Raw genomic sequence first — 23,121 nt, 5'->3', positions numbered from 1 at the left:
CCACTAGGCGCTTCTTGGAAACTCTATGGGGCAGTTCTACTCTGTACTGTAGGGTCACTATGAGTTGAAATCGACTAGACAGCATTGGTTTTGTTTTTGTTTTTGTTTTTTTAAGCTGACTTAGGTCTGCTTTGAGCTTCCCAGAGGGGAGTTTTGACCTACTCACCTCTATCCTCACACCCTTGATCGCAAGTGATTTTCTTGGCAGTAGAGACTTCTAGCAAGCCAGAGTTTTTAAAACATTCTCTAATTCTGAAAGGCCAGGGGAGGACATTGTCCAGCCGAGATAACATTTCTGCTGTGCGATAATGGGTTTCATTTGTTAGGTCAGGACAAAGCACAGGGCATTTTCTGGCTCTGCAGCAGAGACAAAATGTGTGGCTGCCTTACAGGCTCTGCACAAACTGCTCCTGCCCTGTATTTACCAAAGGCACCTGGAGATGCCATGCAAGGGGGAGTTACCATGCCACATCCAGGAACCATCAACAAAGAACCTAGACTGAGATGCAGCCACAAAGGGGACCAGCAGCTTATTTTAGGGATGCCTGCCTATGTTGAAAAGGACTCAAAGTTGCATTTTACAATATATAAAAATTCTATAAAGTAGTAGAAAATGAAGTAAAGTTGGCACAAGTGGTTAAGTGCTTGGTTGCTAACTGAGAGGTCGATGGTCTTAGTCCGCACAGAGGCCTCTGGGGAGAAAGGTCTGGTGATCTACTTCCGAAAAATCAGCTACTGGAAATTCTATACAGCATGGTTCTATTCTAACACATGCGGGATGGCCATGAGGCGGAACTGACTCAACACTGACTGCGAGTATTTAACACTGTATTTTTTTTTTTTAATGCCAGGTGCTTTATATCTCATTTAATCCTCTTCAACAACTCTGATAGCCACAATTATTATTATAACCATTTGCAGATGAGGACACTGAGGCATGGGGAGGTCACCTAGGGCTCTCTGACTTCTGCTCTTAAGCTCTTGAACAGTCTACTGTAAAGACTGTCCCCTCTCTCGCTCCGTTCCCATCATTCCTCGCCATGTTCCCTGCTTCCTTCCGAGCCCTTGAAAACCCCCACAGCCTCCCCCCCTGTGCTTTGATCGATCCCACTGGAGACACAGCAGCCTCCTTTGTTCCCAAAAAGTTGTGTTCAGGCTTGCATTCACGTGAGTTCCAAGCCAGCCGACATGTGCATTTTACTGGGACACACGATGCTCTTTAGAGAATTCTGAAAACAGTGTTAAGTAGATCCCAGGACAACTGGATCATAGCCAACTTGAGAGAAAATGTTGAGAGAAGAAAGATGCTGAAGTAAATTTCGAAACCCATAAAGAAAATATTTTTCATAATTGTAAGCTCACTGTTTGAATATACAACACAATTTTTTAAATTATCTTAAGAGTGTGTTAAAATTTAATTCTAAAGAGGGGGTCAATTTCTAGAGTTTTTCATTAGCATAAACCCATACTCAGCAGCAGTCATTTAGATGGTGAGTGTTCGAGCTGAAAAGAACCACAGGGTTCTCAGGACCCACGACTTCATCTTGAGATAAGGAAAGCGACAACTAGGAAAGGCCACGTGACAGGGTTATGATGCAGCCAGTAAGTGGCTAGGTGGAGGCCTGAAGCCATCATGTAATGCCATGGACTCAGCAACACTGAGGCATGATACAAATTAAAGAAACAGAAATGTAGGTAGAGAGAGGCGGAGCTGGGCTTGGAACCCCATTTCTCCTTACATCACTACAGATACCATGTAACACGGACTTTATAAGGTATATTTGTTAGTTGTCCTAGTCCTACAATAACCTACAATGCTATGGTTCTCTAATTTTGCCTTCTCAAAAGTCTTTCCAGGAAAGGCCTTTTCAGGGAAGCAGCAGTTAGTCAGGAGTAACTGATACTCTGCTCTAGCCATGAACCCCCCAAGTGCTCTCAGTGGAGAGCACTGATGCTTAAATACTCAGACACTTCTCCACAAATAATTTTCTAGTTCAGAAAGCTGTTCCCTGTCAAATTTCTCTATAAGACAGAAGCCAGCTTGGGGGCTCCATAGCTATGCCACACAGAGGTCACTCTGGCTGAAGCCTGTGGGAACCCAGGGGACCAACTCGACAGTGTGATTATCGAGTTGTAATTTATTGAAGTGTGGGTATAAGCTGTTTTTCTGGGGTTTTCAAGTACGTTAATGAGAACTCAATAGAATATTGGTTTTCCTATGGGAAATGATAACATCAGTTTAGAAGGCTTTGTTTTTTCATTATCATGAAAGCTGGATTATAGACTAATTCCACAGATCACTCTAGTGTTCTTACCAAAATCCTATTAATCCCTGAGAACTCTTACCGTAGGAGTCACCCCGGCAGCAGCAGGAACACCAAAAGCAATAGCTTTCTTTTCCTCTAATGGTCTCGCTGGTTTATAGTTTTCAGAAGAAAAAAAAAATTATGTAATCAACCCTTTTCAACAACATAGTAATTTAACAAGGTTGAAGCCACACCATTTGGAACTCAACATCTATCACCAGGCTCTTTGTGGATTTATCTGGCAGAGAGAGAAATGAGGACTATAATTACGATGAAAGCGTGCTACCTGTTACCACCGTTTTCCTGAACCTTGCCTCCCTCCAGGGTGTGAAGGAGCACAAGTGTGGCATCTGTGGACGGGAGTTCACCCTGCTGGCCAACATGAAGAGACATGTGCTGATCCACACCAACATCCGTGCCTACCAGTGTCACCTCTGCTACAAGAGCTTCGTGCAGAAACAGACCCTCAAGGCACACATGATTGTCCACTCTGACGTGAAGCCTTTTAAATGCAAGGTGAGCAGCGTGTCTGGGAAGGAGTGTGGAAAAAGTGGATTCAGAGGGTTGTGCAAATGATCCACAAGGAAGGGTCCCCAGAGAACCTTCTGCTTCATTTCACTAGGGGTCCAGAGTAGGTGCTTTAACAATGCCGGGTACGATCTGCTGCTCTGACCCTCTTTTCATCCCACCTATGCTCGCGCTAGCCCTCGTTGGTCCCTGAGAAGTCTGCTGTATTTGTCTAACTGTGGAAGCAATATCTAGAGCAAGTATGTTAGAGGGAGAAGGAGGATAGGCTGCTTCTGGGTGGAGGCAGGCAGTAGGAGAAGGTGAGAAGGGTGGAAGGTTCATTTGTAGAATGAGGTTTCCAAAGGAAGAAGGCGATGTAGAGAGCTCCTGTTTTAGACTGGAAAAATCAGGGGTAGCCTTCTCCCCTTTACAAATCAATGAGTAGAATGTAGAAAGGAGTCACAAAAACTTCTAGCACTGTCTCCTCTCCTTTCCCACTCTCCTCCCTTCCTGGCGCTTGAGCTGAGTGGTGTAAACTGAGAGAAGTCCTCCTAGAGAAGATAAATGGGATTTCAAGGCTAGCCCTTCACATGATCTCAGAAATGCTTGGTTAGGGTAAGGAATAACCATTAGTAGAGTTGTTTGAAGTGTTTTCTATTTGCTCCTAAATAATATGCGGTACAGAGATTGTAAAAAATGGTGTGGGGACATCGGACCTCATCATCTAACTTCACAAGGGGGGAGGAGAGTCATTATCAGCATCAATAGCCCAAGGCTGATTGCTGTAAGGTGGAGGTCAGACATATTTCCACCCTCCAACCTTTTTACCAATTCTGGCACCAGCTGTCCCGCCCATGGCACTCTCTACTTCTCTGCTGGGTTTAATAATTCATTGCCGTGGCTACACAGAACTCACAGACCATACTCACAGTTATGGGGTTTATTAGGGAAGTAACATGTTACAGTGCAGGATCAGGAATGGCTCAGGATACAGTTCTTTGGCCAGGACAGCTTCTCAGCCATGCCCGCAGGCAGACCTCTCTCTCTCTCTCTTTCTTTCTCTCGTCTCCTCGGCCCTTCAGCCCCTTAGCCCAGGCAAGTGTTCCAAAGCTCTTTAGCTCCTCCAGTAAGTACCCAGAGGCACCCCACTCTGCCAGTAAACCTCTGCCTGAAAGCACTCGGCTCTCTCACTCTGTGGGTCAGCATGCCCCCTATAGCTACCTTGATCCATGGTCTCTAGCCCACCATGATCTCGTGCCAGCCTCCTGGTTCTGCTGCCTCTGCTACCACCATTTCTCTGCCACTGCTTCTTGCTGTCTCTTGCTGTCTTTGGTATTACAGCTGTCTGTCTCATTCTGTCCTGGGCTAGGGGCCTTTTAGCACAGGGACCCTGGGTCCAAAGGAAGTGCTCCACTCTTATCTCTTCTTTCTCGGTGGTAGTGAGATCCCCTCTTTCCAGCTCTCGGGTGGCTCATTTTGTCAGCCTAGCAGGATGGCAAAACTGGCCAATCCCCTTATAAGGGTTCCATGTACCTACTTGCATGGTTCCACCCCAGCAAGAGTTCTATGCGCCTTATTTGCGTTGTTAGCAAACTAGCTAATCCCCTTGGTGGGCCATAGCACCTTATTTTCGTAGTCTCACCCAGTCATTTGGTGGGAATTACAAGATCACAGCGAGAAAGGCCATATAAAAGCGAATAATCTCACCACACGGATTGAGCATCTTTGTTAAAATGTACGTGTCAGATTAAGTGGAATGGATTTGTATTTCATCACCTGAGGTAATGTGGGAACTGGTGGCCTGTAAAGCCCAAAGCACTGATGTGTTTCTCAGAAATGCTCGAGCTTTCCAAGTCTGTGACTCCCCAGTACTGGTTCCCTTCTCCACTTCTAAACTTAGAATCTTGCTCAGGATTGCATAGTTTAATTTAAGGAATGTACAGACCAGTGTTATCCTGATCATGAAGAGAGAGGGCTGAAGGGAAAGACGAGGGAAATTATCATGTTCAGACAGTGTTTGAGCCCTTCTGTTTGAAATGGAAGTTTTCATTTTCTCTGTTATTCTGTGTCTGATGGGGTCCAAATGATGTTCTCTGTTGATCCCTATTTCCAAAGTGGGGTTCACTGTTTTCAAGGGCTGTTCCTGATTTAATCCCTCTGCAGCTTGTCCCCTCACTTAAAGGAACCCCCTGTGAAGCTGACTACTTTCCTGTGCTGGCCCCTCCTGGGACGGGGTGAGAGGGGTCAGGAACCAGAGCTTCCCTAGACCTGTGTGGGCATTCTCCGGAGGTAGGGGAGGGAGGCTTCTCCCTCCAGCCCTTTTCCTGCCACCCACTTGTGTTTCCCCTCCTTTCCTTCAAGTTCTCAGTGGTTTGAAAGTCAGTTTATGTCCATCTTGGGTCATCCAAGCTGAGGTGGGAGGAAGCTGCAAGCAGGATTGGCTACATAATTTGCAGAGCCCAGTGCAAAATGAAAATGTGAGGCCGTTTGTCCAAACATTATTAAGAATTTCAAGATGGCAGCAGCAGAGCATCAAACCAAGCATGAGGCTCTTCTGAGTGTCTGGCCCTGTGTGACTGCACAGGCCACACACCCATGAAGCCAGCCTGGGTACATGAGCCAAAGAACTCCACAGACAATCTCCTTTCTCTGTTTTAGCATTTCTTTGATTTCCTTCTGGCTCCACTGAGCCCCTTACATTTAACAGAGCTGTTTTCTCCTGCCAGGGGTTAACTGCCTCCTACAGTGGAGGTGCAAGCAGGCTCTCTTTGCCACTCTTCATTCCTTGGTTGAGTTTACTCTTAGGCTTCTAGCACGAACTATATTTTTTTATCTTTTCAACTGGTGGTGGGGTACATAAAGCTGTTAAAATATGGGGGAGTCATTGGAACAGTTTTGTTATTGTTAGCTGCCATCGAGTCAGCTTCGACCCATGGCAACCTTATATGTATAACAGAATGAAACGTTGCCCAGTCCTGCACCAACTTCATGATCATTAGTATGTTTGAGTCCATTGTTGTGGCTATTTTGTCACTCCATCTCACTGAGGGTTTCCCTCGTTTTTGCTGACTCTGTACTTTACGAAACATGGCATAGTTTAGAGTCCCCTAAAAATCCACGCTTGGCCAATACAACCCTTTCCCACCTTCACCTCATCCATTTGGTAAAACCAGGCAGAAAGCTTCCCTGAAATGGAAGAATATGTTGGGGACAGAGCTAAGTACAGGAAATAGACTCGGTAGGCTGTATATGATTTGGAGGACGCAGAGATAGTTCTGCTTCTCTGCCCTCAAGAGCCCAGGGAGGCCTGGAGAATTTCTTGGATCAGGTGGTATCTGAGGACCTAGAGGGTTCTCTTTAGTACCAGTGTACAGAAAGCTACATAATACAATACAACCTGGGCGCAGTGATGCAGTGAGTCAGCCTAGCTTAACGTTTCAGCTCTCCCTTCAGGAAAGACTGTCTTCTCCTCCCCCACCTCCAATGGCGATGCACCATGCATAGACCACAGAGTGTCTGCTTACAGTTCAGAAACTCAATTTTAATCATCCGTCTTTTTGCTGAGGGTTGATTAGGCCCTGGATGTCTGATCTACACCATAAGATCCTGTAAGAGTGTTGTTTAGACATTGGAATGCCATCTTTGAAACAAGGCACAGTTTATACTTTACAGTGGGAAGTGGGTCTGGCATGGAATTGGGCTGGTCATCTGTACAGGTCTTTTCCTCCTGGTGGGCAGAACCTCTCAGGAGATCACAGGTCAGGAAGCTGCCTGAAGAGTGTATCTATCATTAGAACAAAAATAATTGGACTTCAAAGAGATTTTTGTCAAACTTAGGTGACATATCGCCATTCTTAAACATTTCTGAAACATAAGAACTGGTGTCAGTCACCTTAATCCAAAGCCTTCTGTTTCCTGGAAAGTGCCAGAAGCATACTGCCAGGTTCTTCCCAACTCCATCTCCCTGCAAAGTGTCACCCTGCTTGCTGTCCTCTTTGCACCATCACCCTTCTTTGTTTCAGCAGACGTTCAGAGCCTGACTGAGTTTAGAGGTTATGTCATGAGGCTGTTTGTGTTGGTAAATTATCTCCAAATCCCACTATAGGATGGGCCATCTAAAGATGGTCCCTTGTATGTTGCATCCCATCCATGTTGTGTTGTTTCTTGGAAATCTGGCCCTGGGTGGAGATGGCGGGGAGTTTGGGAGTTGGAAGAGGAAGGGAGAACCATTTGCTCACTGTCATGTAATTCATGGAGTCCCTGAGTAGTTCAAACAGTTCATGCATTCCACTGCTAACCAAAAGGTTGGAGGTTCGAGTCTACCCAGAGGTGTCTTAAAAGAAAGACCTGGTGATCTACTTCTGAAAAATCAGCCATTAAAAGCCTTATAGACCACAGTTCTACTCTGACACACATGGGGTCAGCATGAGTTGGAATCAACTGGATGACACTGGTTTGGGTTACATAGTTCATAGCCATCAGAGATAAATGGCTGGCTGGTAGCAGAGAGATGTTGAAGAACAAGCCCAGACAACGAAACCCCAGCTTTATAGCGGTAACAGGGAAGAGTTACTGACTTCACATGATTAATATAGCTGGAAGAAAGAGGTAGGCCTTGCTCCAGCCACATTCAAAGAGTTAACTGTCTCCAATTTTTCTTAAGAAAAACTTCAGTTTCTTCCTGACAAAAAACCCCTCCTCCTGTTGCAATATGAATTGGTTCTCTCCAGCCCCAAGCTCAGTGGAAACAGCTGTCCATAGCAAGCAGAAAGGTTCACTCGCTGTGGGATTAGGCAGTAACAATAGGATGGAAAATTGGAGGAGAGGAAAGGTTTCAATTTTGTTTCTTCTTTTTTTTTTTTTCTTGTAAAAAAATTACTGCCCCTCCAGGCCCATTTGCTATTGGCTTGATTTCTGGACTCCTTATTTCTTGGAGCCAGCTGGAGTTTTTCCAAAGGCCTGTGCCTGTAGACTTAAGCCATGTTTCAGAAATATGCTTCCCAGATTCTGCGTAAGCACGCAGGGGTTGATTTGGTTACTATCCCTGTGGCAGCCTCACTCTATAATAGCAAAGAACCAGCTGCTGTCTTTGGGAAACCTGTCCAGGAAAAGCAGCCATCCAGAATTTCCGGGACAAGTTCTCCTTTGAGATGGGTGAAGCCGGGAGCTGCCTAAATTATGAATCATCAGGTCATCTGCAGCCTCGTGTGATGCAGAGGTTTGAAGGTCTAAGGGCAGAGCGGTTAGAAGAGGGAGAAGGTCTCCCTGCAAAGGGTACCCCTACCGCCACAGCCAAACTGGCTCCAGTTCTCCTTTAATCTCTTCGATGCTCCGTAAGGGGAGAAAACAGATGGGGGTGTTTAGAGGCCTGGTGCTAGGGGTCAGGGCTTTCAAGCTGGCATAGAGGGGGTTAAGGCAGTGACCAGATAGAAGCCCTTTGGCAGCAAACCCCTCCTTAGCAGAAGGAAGGATATAGCTGCATGAACTGCCTGCTTAACAATGCCTCACATGTCCCCTGGGGCCCGCCTGCAAATAGATTTCATCTTGCTTTCTCTTGTACTTTTCAAAGCTTCCTGTTTTCTCACGGTCCTTTTGGAAAGTTTACAGTCTCTCTCTCCCTCCCTCCCTCTCTCTCCCTTTGAGGAAAGGAACACCCTTCTTATTAAAAGAGAGAGAGAGAAGAATGTAAGGGAAGGGCCCTTTTGCAGAGGCCTTTCTCCTTGGCTGCAGGCTGACACCCTTTGACCTTTCCTCTCAGAATAGGAAAACACAGGTTTCCTGGTGCATCTCTGTCCTGAAGCTTAGACCAGGCTGGTTGAGCGAGGTAGCATGCCTGTTCTTGGCATTGTTGCCCTCTGGCCCCAGCCAAGAGGCTATACACGGGCCATCACCTTGTGTCTGCACACAACAGACAATGTCATCTCGTTAGGACTTGTGGGAAGTTGCCTGAGGTGCCTCTGGGCCCTGGACTGGGGAGGGAAAAGGTGCCCGTAGACCAGAATTTGGAGTTCCTGTGGAGATGAGGGAATGAGGAGGCCTAGAGTGGACAGGGCAACTATTGGCTGTTTGACGGGGAGAATGAGGGCTGAGGAGCCAAAGAGTGGGCTCCCTCAAAACCCATAATATGAATGAATCTTCCGTTCCCAGCCACATTTCCTGGAGCTGAATCCAGCATAATTGCTTGCATTTCTATTATGTCACAAATCACTTAACCAACAAAAACCAAACCCAGCGCCCTCGAGTCGATTCCAATTCATAGCAACCCTATAGGACAGAGTAGAACTGCCCCGTAGAGTTTCCAAGGAGCACCTGGTGGATTCAAACTGCTGACCCTTTGGTTAGCAGCTGTAGCATTTAACCACTACGCCACCAGGGTTTCCACAAATCACCTAGTAGGTACTTACTCCAAGGATTCTTCACTTGGTCCTTCCTTTATTAGTCCCTCCAAATAATTTGGTTTAAAAAGATTGCTATCTTATCTTCAAAGACCTTTCTATTTCTGGAATGTAGAAGATTCTACTATGTAGGTGACAATGATAGTTATAAGAGCCAATATTGAGCTCTTACAATTTGCTGAGCCCTTTACATGAATTATCTCATTTGTTCCTCACAATACCCTTCATAGGAAGTAGGGTTATTATTGACATTTTACAGAAAATGGAAGCTTAGCAACCCTCTGGGCCCTCACCTTCACCTCTGTTCTCTGCCACCTCAAACAGTAACAATCTGTGCAACCCATTTTTAAAGAACAGTTCAACCATTTGTTCCAAATTTGTGTTGCATTTTGATGTTCACTTAAAAACTGATACAGGTGGGGAAGCTGAGATTTAATACCAGAGGCTGATTAATGCTGCTCATTAAGACAACTGAGGGTTCAACCAGGGAGTGGCCCAGCTGAGATGACCACCCACAAGATGAAATCAGAGTCCTCAACTTCTCAGGCAGCTTCCTGCCGTCCTCCCTCCTTCCCCCTCCCCTCAACTTTTTAATATCTCTTCAGACCTTGGCAGGTCCTGACTTGGGCAAACTCTTAGGTGCATACCTCATGAATAAAGGGGGCCTTGCTTTAAATGAAGGAGCCCTGATGATGCGGTGCATGCACTTGGCTGCAAATTGAAAGGCCAGCGGTTGGAGCCCACCAGCCACCCCAAAGCAGAAAGATGTGGCACTCTGCTTCTATAAAGATTACAGCCTTGGAACCCCATGGGGCAGTTCTACTCTGTCCTGTAGGATCCCTATGAGTCAGAAATCCACTGGACGGCAGTGAGTTTTTTTTTTTTTTTTTTTTGGCAGGGGAGGGTTTGATTTAGATAGCTGCTTTTCCCAGGAGAAGAAATTAGTGCTTTGATGTCCCTTCCCCACTATTCTTTTTTCTAGCCTCATTGCCTCCCCTACTATAATGATTCTATTTGGAGCCTACTTCTCAATCCCTACCCAAAGGCACCATCATTAAATGACTCCATCACTAACTGGCCCCTTTTTTTTTTTGACCCTGGTTAACTGTGACTGAGCAGTCTCTTTCTGATTTTCAACATCATAAAATACCTCCGTACATTTGTATATTGTCACGTGAGGACAATCTTCTGAGAAAGATGAAGAGGACAGGGTGTTCTGGAGAAGAACCAGTGGAATTTGTGGAAGGTTCAGAGGCTAAGAAAAGGAAGAAGGTAAGGGGGTACCCATCAAGAAGATATGAATAGTACCCAAGTACCTCAGGTCCTTAGTTAACTGGCTTTAACCTTCTACCACTAAGGACTTTGTTTTCAGACTAGTATACACAGGTTTAGTGGGGGAAAGGAAGATAAGTAGAGATGCCCACTTTTTGGAATTTTTGCATAGGGTAGTGATATTTTCCTGAATTGTTCATTTATTCACCCATCCAAATACTTAGGTATTCATTGTTACCAAGTGCATAGCCCTGTGTTGGATACTAAGGTTGGCTGCAAAGAAAGGGAAGGTAGTAGGCTTTATATTGGAGACAGCCTGGGACACCTTTCTCTGCTTCAGACACCTTTTAGAGTTGACATACCTCCACTTAGCCTGGGAAAGCTAGCAACTGGCTGGCTCAGAGGCTACCATAAACCATGAAGGATAACTCCGTCATATAAAAATTGAATTTTACCAACACCACAAAAAAATAACAGTCTCTTTTACCAGTCACATATCAGATAATCATAGCTGGCCACCCTCAAGTCATGTCCCGTAGTAAACCTTCCCTGGAACCATACGCCCTGACTTCAGGGGGCAATATTTTAATGTCTTAATATTCCCATGTACCACTAAAATGTCCTGGAAAGTCCAGTACTGAATGAATTGAACCAGAAAAACTTTAGAATAGAAGAATACTCCCTAGACTACAGCAAAGGATCTTAAAAGGTAGGTTGTCTGTGCTTGAGGAAGATTCCAAAAAACGCCCAGCAGTAGCCATTATGATGTGTGCACACCAGTGTGTGTTGAGTGGGGGGTAGGAGCTTGGTTGGGGCAGGTGAATTGAAGGATCTGCACTGACCCCAATGTCCCCACAGCTATGGCAGCAACAAGCAGTTGATTGTTACAGCAGTGATAGTTAACCTCGCCTGTAGTTTGAGGTTGGTTGACCTGCCTAAAAATATTTAACGAAGAGAATTTATCCTTGTGTCCAATCTAAACAAAGGGCACACTACACATTGTTCAAGTTAGGCTAAACCCTTTAGACCACTCCAGCTTCTAATACCTCAGTAGCCACAGGTAACATTATACAAGAGGAACCTCTCCACTCATGGAAGCCAAGGGCAAAAGATGCCCATCCTTTTCTTTCAGTTCTCTTTCTAGTCTATAGGACTATGAGACTCCCATGAATGCCTGGACTAGTGCAATAAGTTAGTTGACCTTTCAGCCTCCAGCTTCTCTCCCCCTACATGCTTAACCACCTGTGGCTTTTGCTTGTATCAGGTCTTCTGCTGGAATGTGCCCCAAGCCTTCCCTAAGGCAACACTTAATTACTGAGGGCCTCCCATGTATCAAGGTTGGTACTGGGCAGAAAATACAATAAAACAACAGGCAAAATGAAGAGAAGTGAAGTTCTGATACATGTTATGACATGAATGAACCTTGAAAACATTAGGCTGAGTGAAGTAAGTTAGACACAGAAGGACAAATATTATATGATCCCACGTACATGAAATATCTAGAATAGGCAAATGCATAGAGACCAAAGTTTATTAGTAGTTACCAAGGGCAAGTGGGATGGGAAAAGGGGTGCTGTGTTTCTGTTAAGAGTGATGAAAAAATTGGAAAAGGATAATGGTAAAGGTTGCACAACATGGTGAATGTACTTAGTGTCTCTGAATAGTAACATGTAAAAATGGTCAAAATGGCAAATCTTTTGTTATATGCATTTCACCATAATAAATGTTAAAATAAAAAAAGGCAGGAAGAGCCTTCATGGATGTTACAGTCTACTGAGTGAGAGCATATCTGGAATGAACACTGACCAAAGGTCATACTCAGGCATTCCAACGAGTTCACTCCAAATCATCAGGAACCATCCCATCAACAACGATATACATTTTCTAAAATGACCCGCAACTGAAAATACCTAAGTAGAATCCCAAATTCAAAGCTTTTTTCCTTAGACTTGATGGAGAACTGGGTAAAAACTAAGCTAATAAATGTAACTCTACCAGAACTTTGAGCCACAGGTTGATGTATCTTAATAAATGATCTCTAAAAGAAAGCAAGTATCCATACGTAGGACTTCTCCTGAGGAAGTTGAAATGAGACCAGCTTTCTTATCCTTTCCTCCTCTTGGGTCACCATTTTCAAATGAATGAAACCATTTCAGGTCTCTGAATACTGAGCTTGGGACATCCTATTTCAATACACCAAATTCATTTTTTTTTTAGTAAGGAAGCAAAAAGTTCTTAAAATCCCCAAATATGAATCATTAAAAAATACAGAACTAACTATTCATTTTCTGTACATGGCTTATCTGTGATAAATTTGTAATCCCAGACTTGCTTCCTCTTACCACCCAGCACTCTTTTAGGCTAATCCCCAAGGTTTTCACTTATTAAGTCTACTCATTCTTCAAAGGCCAGCTCAAATCTCACCACCATAGTCACCTGAAGAAAATGTTGCTTTCGTTAATAAAAATTCAATCCGATACATCCAACACTGGCCTTGAAAATACGTCCCAGTGAAAAAGGAAAACTGGTGAGAGCCTGAGGGGACGGTATACCCCAAGAGCTGTTGCATCGTGGCATCTCTCACTATATATCACTGCACCACTCCACTGGCCTCTGAGGGAGGGAAAGGAAGGAGGTTGTTTCCTCCTTGAACACTCAGGTCAAAGCACAAACCCAAATCCATTGTTGCATTCCTTACATCACAACCAAGGAGGGGCTGAGGTTTCCAAATTTTACTCTACTAAGGCTTGGAGAGGAACCATGGTGGCGTAGTGGTTAAGTGCTATGGCTACAAACCAAAGGGTCAGCAGTTCGAATCCGCCAGGTGCTCCTTGGAAACTCTATGGGGCAGTTCTACCCTGTCCTATAGGGTCGCTATGAGTCGAATCGACTCGACAGCAGTGGGTTGGTTCGTTGTCAGGCTTGGAGACAACAAAAGGAAGAAAAACACCCCAGAGCAGCTGCTTCTGTTTTATACATTCATCGTCTGCATAAATTGCCTTTGGAAACAAGGGTTGTAATCTTCCGAAAGAAGTTGAGAACCACCGTTGTGGTCCATCATGTACTTGAATTTTGATGGAGATAGAGAGAAATGATGAAAAAGAAATAAATAAAGCAATTTACTTTTTTGTATACCAGAAAATACCTTTGTATTTTCAGTATTTCAAATCTCTACCCTGAGAAAATATACACTCCTCCCCTAGATGTCCCCTTGTTCCTTTTAACCTTGACATTCATCCCAATAAACAGCAATTTAGAAATGAGAGAAGCATTACCTGATGTAGTCTAACAGAAGACATATTTGAGGGACACAGTATGGAGAGGTGACCTCTGATGTCCAATAGCCTGAGTTCCTTATTCCCACTGCAGCACCCACTATCTGTGTACCTTGACCAAGTGACTCAATCCTTCAGTTTACCTTCTGTAAAATGGGGGTGATGACAGCATCTATCTCATAGTAAGAATTAAATGAGATATTCTCTCTATGTATGGACTTAGTATTATGCTTTCCATATTGTAAATCCTTCACAAATATTAAGTAATCAAATCCTTAATATCGGCTGACTGAATATTACTTAAAATGATGTACACTTTGAGGAATTGCTTTTCAAATCAGCTTTTTTCCTTTTCCAAAAGTGGCATTCAGAAGACATTTTAAAGGCTTTAAGATTTTTACCTTGGGTTTAAAAAATCCCCATACTCTAGGAACATGAGTCTCATGTATTCCTCCCTACCTGCTCCGCCTCTGAGACTGAGCAGAGTCCAGCTCCTCTCTGACTTCTGTGGGGACATTTGCCTTGGAAGCAGTTTAGAATACTGTCTAAATTGCCCAGGGTGGCTGTCACAAAATATTGCAAAGTGGGTGGCCTTAACAGAAATTTATTGTCTCACAGTTCCAGAGGCTAGGTGTCCAAATTCAGGACGTGGGCAGGGCCATGCTCTATCTGTCACTCTAGTGGAAGGTCCTTCCCTGTCCCTTCCAATTTCTGGTAGCCCCGGGTGTTCCTTGGCATTCCTTGGCTTTTAGATGCATCTTTACAAGGCAAGTCTTTCTCCTGTGTGACCCTATCTGTCTGTCTGTCCTTCCCTTTTAAAAAACACCACTCAGAAGAGATTAGGGCCCAGTCTACACCAGCATGTGTAGCTTGTTACCTTAAGTGATAACCTCTTCAAAGAAAGATCCTATTTCCAAACAAGGTCACATTGACAGGTACAGGGATTAGGATTTCAACATAACTTTTTGGAGGACACAATTCAATCCATAACAAACACCAAGATCCAAAACAAAGTAGAAGCAGTGTGAACCAGCCCATTTATCCTCACGCAGGCCTGGATGTGGGTTCACCTCGGCAGGGTCCCCTACTCTCGAATGACCTGTATTCTCCTCGTCACTGCCTCTGACAGCTATGTGGGAAGGAATTCAACCGGATGCACAACCTCATGGGCCACATGCATCTACACTCTGACAGCAAGCCCTTCAAGTGCCTCTATTGCCCGAGCAAATTCACCCTGAAGGGGAACCTGACGCGCCACATGAAAGTCAAGCATGGCGTCATGGAGCGAGGCCTTCACTCACAAGGTGAGCACTCTTCCAGAAGCCACCAGGCTGTAGAGCCCAGTGGGAGAGCAAATGGGGGCTGAGTTTTTTTTGGGGGGGGGGTGGGAGAGGCGTTGCTTGGGGAGATACCTTCCTGTCAGAAAGGAGACTGATTTTTAAGACCAAAGCCGAGAAGCGAGAGTAGGCTTATCATGTTACTTTAAAAAAAAAATAATGCTAATGTCTGAAGATAAGCCAAAAGAGCCATACTCGTTGCCATTGAGTCAATTCCAACTCATAGCAACGCTATAGGACAGAGTAGAACTGCCCCATAGGGTTTCCAAGGAGCAGCTAGTGGATTTGAACTGCTGACCTTTCGGTTAGCAGCTTTAGCTCTTAACTACTATGCCACCAGGGCTCCAATATCTGAAGATGGTAAGTAAAAATAAAATATAGAAAGTAAGTGGAACATAATAATGATGACAGTCAGCACCATTTTTGGTTCCTTTGTTCTAAACACTGCATCAGGTACCTTGTCACCCTCAATCTTCATAAGTCAAGGGCATAGGAACTTCTATTACCCCTATTTTACAGATGGGGAAACTGAGGCCTCAAGAGATTAAGTTGCCTAAAGTTGCTCAAATGAAAAGTGGGAGTGTCAGAATTTGAACTCAGACCTTTCTGACTCTAAAGGCTTTATAGTATCTGCTTTGTTGCACTGCTGTTAAAGGGCACATAATTTTTCCTTTGCTTTCTAAAAACCAGATCTTCAAGCTCTGCTCTAAGCAGAAGTGTGTTTATAGCAGGCTAGATCTCCTCTGCGTGTTCACAACTAGATACACCCAAGGACAATTTTTCCTGCATGGTTAGGGCTGACCAGCCTCTATGCAAAGTAGGGACTTATGTCTCCCCCACTGAGTCCTAACTGAACTAATGAAAAGTTTTCAGCTTCTTTACATTCTCAGTCCCAGGACCCTTAGCAGTGAAGAATTGATGTTGCAGATTTGAATTCACCAGAGTCTTTCCTTAGTCACAACCAGTCCTTCTATAAACAGGCGATAAATGCACCTCTGTCCAAGGCAGTGAGCTACGTAGGGAATGAAACCATATTTGTCTTCTAAGAGAAACCCGTGTGTGGGTTGTTGTTGTTGTTGGGTGCCATCGAGTCAGTTCCTACTCACAGCGACCCTATGTACAACAGAATGAAACACTGCCCAGTCCTGCAAGATCCTCACAATCATTGTTATGTTTGAGACCATCATTGCAGCCACTGTGTCAGTCCGTTTCATAGAGAGTCTTCCTATTTTTCTCTGATCCTGTATCTTACCAAGTATGATGTCCTTCTCCAGGGACTGGTCCCTACTGATAATGTGTCCAAAGTATTTGAGACAAAGTCTCGCCATCCTTGCTTCCAAGGAGCACTCTGCCTGTACTTCTTCCAAGACAGACATGTTTGTCCTCCTGGCAGGACATGACGTTTTCAGTATTCTTTGTCACCAGCAGCATAATTCAAAGATATCAGTTCTTCTTCAGTCTTCCTTATTCATTCTCCACCTTTCGCATGCATATGAGGTGATTGAAAATACCCTGGCTTTGGTCAGGTGCACCTTAGTCCTCAAAGTGACATCTTCACTTTTCAACACTTTAAAGAGGTCTTTTGTAGCAGATTTGCCCAGTGCAGTATGTCATTTGATTTTTCTTTTAATTTTTGTTGTACTTTAAGTGAAAGTTTACAAATCAAGTCAGTCTCTTATACAAAAATTTATATACACCTTGCTATATACTCCTAATTGTTCTCCCCCTAACGAAACAGTATGCTCCTTCCCTCTACCTTATATTTTCGTGTCCATTCAGCCAGCCTCTGACCCCCTCTGACCTCTCATCTACCTTCCAGACAGGAGATGCCAACATAGTCTCGTGTGTCTACTTGATCCAAGAAGCTCACTCTTCACAAGTACCATTTTCTATCCCATAGTCTAGTCCAGTCCCTGTCTGAAGAGTTGGCTTTGGGAATGGTTCCTCTCTTGGGCTAACAGAAGGTCTGGGGATCATGACCACTGGGGTTCTTCTAGTCTCAGTCAGACCATTAAGTCTGGTCTTTTTATGAGAATTTGGGGTCTGCATCCCGCTGCTCTCCTACTCCCTCAGGGGTTCTCTGTTGTGTTTCCTGTCAGGGCAGTCATCAGTTGTAGTCAGGCACCATCTAGTTCTTCTGGTCTCAGGCTGATGTAGTCTCTGGTTTATGTGATCCTTTCTGTCTCTTGGTGTCATTTGATTTCTTGACCACTGCTTCCATGGGCACTGATTGTGGATCCAAGTAAGATTAAATCCTTGACAACTTCAATATTTCTGTGTGGGGGACAGAAGACAATTATACATATAGGTCACAAAATAATGTGAGTTGGCCCCTGCTTATTGATCACTACTGTGTCAAGCACAGCGGAAGGCCCTTCGGAGACATTATTGCTCTTCTCTACAATTCCATGAAATAGATGGTGTTACTTGGATTTTATGTAAGAGGTGACCAAGGCCCAGAGATGTTATATAAACTGTTCAAGGTCAAAAACAAGTCTGGAGTCACAGCTGGGATTCCAACTCAAGCATTTCTGAATCTGAGCCAGTGTTCATGACACTAGGTAAAAACATGGGGTGATTTGTTTCGTTCGCTGCTGCTTCCATCCACCTCGCAAAAGAGGTAGTAAAATAGAGGCATATTTTCATAAATAAGATACACACATGCACACATAGCGTTAAACAAAATGATTGTAGCTTTCAGATTTTTCATGACTCATTGAGTTCATGGTGACTCCTGGGTGCCAGTGAACCATGGTCATCACAAAACAAGGCCTAGAGTTTGTGCAAAAGCTGTGAAAATTTTCTGGTTAGAAAACAAAAGCAGTTTTTTTTTTTTCCTGAGAACATTTTTCACCTGAATTATTCATTTCGTCTCGAGTTGCCTGAGCCACTTCCCAAGCTAATCCTGGATTTTTACAGAAGAGGGCAAATTTGTATAATTGCTGGGACAGGAGACATGCGAGGCCATGAGGACAGACCTCTGTCTGAAAGCCTAACCTGGTCACCATGATTTACCCAACTCTGATGCTCAGACCTTAAAAGGCACCTAACGGCTCTGTCATTCTTCTGGAAAATTCAAGAACATCACTATGTATCAGTGAGATACTTTGAAAAAACATTTAACAGACTTTCAACAATTTTAATGTTTTCATCTACAAAGAGTGTTAACGTTCTTTCACTTTAGTTTTTGAAATGTCTCAAAATTCGTGACCTAGATTAAAGAGATTGTCCCTGTGCCCCGACAAGATTAAAGATAAAGATAGCTTCATTACCTGACAATATTATAAAGTAGGCAGAGTTGGACATCGGGGCCCCCTACCCTTCCTTTGTTCACCCCCAACCTAGAAGCGTGATTCTTCTGCGGTGAAGCAGAGTCTGGCCTCACCCCTTGGGCCCCTTCCTTCCAATTTCTTCTCTTTAGTACTCCTGGGCTGCATCCTCAGGGTCTGACCACTGGCTCACCACTGGCCTTAACAAATGATGCGATGAAATGCTACCACACATCTGTTGGCCACTAAAAAGCCCATCCCTATAGGGCCTTCAAGGAGTCCTGACGGTGCTATGGGTAAGTGCTCAGCTGCTAACCGAAAGTTTGGTGGTTCGAACCCATCCATTGACTCTGCAGCAGAAAGACCTGGCAATTTGTTCCTGTAAAGATTATAGTCTAGAAAACCCTATGGAGAAGTTCTACTCTGTCACATGGGGTCGCTGTGAGTCAAAATTGACTTGACAGCACCTGATAACAACAATACAGGGCCTTCAAACTGAAACTAAGAGTGAGACTCTCTTGTATCACCCTTTGTAACACCAAGGGCACTTGTGGTTGGACCCAGGGCCTTTGTGCTCTGTCTACTGTGTCTACACATAGGGGTCCCTGGTCACGGGGTGGCCTTCTGAGCCCCAAGTTTAACCTCTTGTTTTCAAGACTAAAATATCTTTATTATTGCTTTATTTTTCTCATGGTAAAATATTTTTTAATGTAAAATAAGGAATACATTAGAAGTGAAAATAAAAGTATAAAAACGACCTCAGATTAATTATCTGTGATATTTTGGCATACACCCTTCCAGGTGTTTTTTTAAAGAGATAATTAGGTAGATAGGTAGGTAGATGATAGATAGATTAGGTAGGTAGGTAGGTAGACAGACAGACAGATGATAGATAGATAGATAGATTAGATCGATAGATCGATAGATAGATAGACAGACAGACAGATAAAAAAATTTGTAGGTAGAATTGAGTCTGCATTTTAAGTACAGGTGTTTTACTTAAGAAGAGACTACCTTTTTATGATCATTAGTAGGTATTTATATCACCTACACATAGTTCATTGTACGACTGTACCATAATTTATTTAACCAAAATCGACTCAAGGGCACTGGGTTTTTTCTGGGTATCTAAATAAGTATATCAGTTGATTTCTGTGTTTCACTATAATAAACACTACAGCCATGAGCAACCTTATGCATGCAATTTTTGCAGCTGCTTATTTTCATAGTGTAAATTCTCAGAAGTGCAATCACTAAGCCAAAGGTACGCTTATTAAAAAAAAAAACTTTTGGCACACATTGCCAAATTCCCCTTATGGGGTTTGTGCCGATTTAGACACCATCTATGACAATGCCCACAGCTCTGCATCCTTACTGTGAGTTATCTATTTTTAAAATGTAAAAGCAAAACACACTAAATGGCCCTGGGTACGAACTACCCAGTGACCTATTTTCATCGTTTTTCCTCCTTTGGTTTTGTAGGTTTTGGAAGGGGAAGACTTGCCCTGGCTCAGACGGCAGGTGTCCTGAGGAATCTGGAACAGGAGGAGCCCTTTGACCTTTCCCAGAAGCCCCGGGAGAAGAGGCCAGCATTTCTTTCTGATGGGGAGAGCGCCAGGGGAAGCTCCTGCCATGAGGAGGAGGAGGAGGAGGAGAACTGCTACGAGGTGGAGCCCTACAGCCCTGGCCTTGCCCCCCAGAACAAGCAGCCCTGCTCGCCCCAGGATCTATCTAGAAAACCTGAGCAGGCCACAAGGGCTCTCAGAGAACCCTGTGAGGAGGAGAAGGAAGAAGTGCAGAAAGAAGAGCTGGAGGACAAGAGCAAAGACAATCTTGGTGCAGAGGGCGGTCAGGAGAGAGAGTCTGCCCTCCCAGATGAGCGCCTAAGCCTCAGGGCTTTTCAGAGCACCCAGCGGGGCCCCTCTTTTTCTGATTACTTATACTTCAAGCACAGAGATGAGAGCTTAAAAGAATTACTGGAGAGGAAAATGGAGAAACAAGCAGTGCTTTTAAGCATCTAAGTGGACAGTTTTAAAATTACATTTGGAAAATGAGAACTAGGCGGTTCAAATATAGCTTTCTGCATGAACTGTAATTTGCTGGGGACTGGCAGATGGTGTAAATCTTGACAAATGGCTCAGACTGAACGAGTAGGGACAGTCCAAGGTAATGCAGGTGCCTCTCAGGTCATTCACTGGGCCCCCAGTACTTGTAACACACAAGCTGGGTCTTCCTTGGTATTTTATTTGTTATTTTATGCATCTCTTATCACTTCAGTATAATAAACTATACATATTCATCTAGATATCTAGTTGTAAGCTGACTCTGAGGTGCTTTTAGGAATTCTCTTTTCCTTTGACTAATATGCAATACATGGCAGATTTCTTACTACTTGCAAAAATATGGTGCTTCACGTGTTACCTTAAAAATAACTATTTAGTGACAGTTGTTGAGTTCATGAAAGCTATTTTTTCAGATAGATGAAAACATTAGTAGCTGTATATATAGAAATAACCTTTTTTAAAAAATCAAAAGTGCCAGAAATGACACAGGCGGGTGAGTTATCAGAGGAGGATGGTCTCAAGTAGTTGCTATAGATACAAGATAAAATTTCAGGAAAATATGAACAATTTTGACTAAGGAAAAACCAGCAATATTTAGATTTTTGCCTGTGTCTGTCTTGTTTTGCTTCAACTACCTTCATCAGATGGGGCATTTGAAACATACTTTCGAATGACCCGGAAGTGCTCAGGGGTTCTGGTTCCTCCGTCCTTACTCCTTTCTGGCAGCCCCAGCAGAGCCCTGTCCTGGAGACTGTTGCTGCCTTGCACCAAGGCCTTACATCCTGTAAAATGACATCAGGAAGAGGTGTCCCCAAGTAAATAGCAGATTTCTCCTCAGTGCTGGAGCTGGGAGGGAAGTCCCCCCTGAAATCTAAACTCTGACTTATTTTGGATTTTAGAATAATCACCAGCTTATTACTAATAAGTGAAACACTGGGCTGTGTTCGCAATCCTGGCTGCATATTAGAATCACCTGGGGAGCCCTTTAAAACAAAGGCCTGGTGATCTATTTCTGAATAATTACCCACTGAAAACCCTGGCAGAGCACAGTTCTACTCTGGCACACATGGTGCTGCCACAAGTCAGACTTGACTAGATGGCAACTGAGGTTTTTTTTTTTTTTTGGTGGGGGGCGGGTGGGGGGAGGCTTGTAAAAAGAGGCTTATAAAAACCCAGGGGTTCTGATTTAATTGGTCTGGTGTGGATCCCCAGCATCGATATTTTCCAAATTGTCCCAGGCGATTCTTAGATGCAGCCAGGGTTGAGAAAGACTGATTGGGCTAAGATACCACTCACGCACTCCTATGGACTCCAGGACCCTCTCCCAGGGACTCTATAAATATTCCTGTTCCTGGCTTCAGACTCTTTAAGACAGAGAACGGAGACCTCATAATCATACTGCTGGCCTAGGCTTTCTTACCTGTTCTCTAAGTGGTTCTGTAGAACCACTAGACATACATGTAGCTCACACACACACAAACACACACACGTACTTTGTATAGAAACATGCTTTTTTGTACTAGAAGATGATGCCTGTGATGTTTCTGGTCATTTAATATGTTTAAAAATGCAAGGTAGACCTGTAGTAACTATTTCTTTCCAAATGTTTGAACCATGATTCTAGTGAATGAAGATGACTTTACTAGGTGGATTGGGCCTAGCAGGTGAGCCTTCCTTAGGCAGCATGTTGAGTAAAGCAGAATTGATATGGCGCTACACAGATATGACCAACCATAAGCAGTGACCCTTCTGGTACTATCTGTGTTTATGTAAAAACTGCCTCTTGGCTGGATGTTTCAACTCTTATTTGTAGTGCTCGGGACTGTTTGCTATTTTGCTCCCTTTCTTCCCTGAGTTCCCAGTACATTCTTTTAAAAGACCTGTCCATGTTTGACTGCTGGACGCCAGTCCAGCAGGCCTGGTGTTTCCCCATCCTCTAGTCCTCATCATCCATTCATTCAGCAGCCATGTATTGAGGACCTAATAGATACCATACCTAACTGCAGTGCTGCAGACTTCTAGTTTGTTCTGGGTATGCCTAGCCGGAATTGAAAAACACTGAAAACCAAACTCACTGCCATTGAATCAAGTCTGACTCATAGAGACCCTATAGGACAGAGTAGAACTATGCCATAGGGTTTGCAAGGCTGTGATCTTTATGGAAACTGACCACCACATCTTTTTCCCACCTAGCTGGAATAAAAAAAAAAAAATCTAGAGTAACAGGCTCAAGTCTTTCCCAACCAAAACAAATCATGTGAGAATATTTGAGGAACCAGTTAATGTTGAGATGGAGAGAGTATAGACTATGATGGTGGTTTTCAAGTTATGTTTTGAGGAGCCAGAGGTCCCTGTCAGGCCCCTCCAGAGCTGCTGAGGGAAGAAGGAGAAACCAGCCCCCACACTGACTCCACTCAAAGCAGCTCATATTTCATCTGTTTTATGTTAGAGTTCCAAGTAAAATTTAATTTGGAGGGAGGAAAAAAAGTCTAGGGAAAGTAATAAAAATGTGTTATGGAGTGTATCCCAAGGTCTGTTTTCAGTTCTTGACTCTGGGTGTGAGAAACTTAATTAGATCTAACCTGATGGTTGCACTGACCTGCTGAGAACCAAGACTACAACCTTGTAGTCTTGACCAATATCCTGGTTTTCCTGAGACAAACTTAGTTTATACCTGTTGTCCAGGATAATTACCAA

At 43.9% G+C, this 23,121-nt stretch overlaps 1 protein-coding gene across 2 annotated transcripts in view; it reads left to right on the top strand.

Moving 5' to 3' along the window:
• The window catches only part of ZNF366 (zinc finger protein 366), an 83,433-nt gene extending 61,891 nt beyond the window's left edge, over positions 1-21,542 (top strand). For both annotated transcript variants that reach the window (XM_023545535.2, XM_003407949.4), the window contains exons 3-5: positions 2,631-2,822; positions 14,885-15,059; positions 19,844-21,542. In XM_023545535.2, coding sequence (XP_023401303.1) covers positions 2,631-2,822; positions 14,885-15,059; positions 19,844-20,382 — 906 coding nt within the window. In that variant the 3' untranslated portion in view covers positions 20,383-21,542. The remainder of the gene's footprint in view (positions 1-2,630; positions 2,823-14,884; positions 15,060-19,843) is intronic.
• The last annotated feature ends 1,579 nt before the right edge of the window (positions 21,543-23,121 follow it).

Source organism: Loxodonta africana, chromosome 2 (assembly GCF_030014295.1).
Source record: "Loxodonta africana isolate mLoxAfr1 chromosome 2, mLoxAfr1.hap2, whole genome shotgun sequence".
Classification (NCBI taxonomy): domain Eukaryota; kingdom Metazoa; phylum Chordata; class Mammalia; order Proboscidea; family Elephantidae; genus Loxodonta; species Loxodonta africana.
The sequence above is the reverse complement of the archived record's forward strand: the minus strand, read 5'-3'. Positions and strand labels throughout refer to the sequence as shown.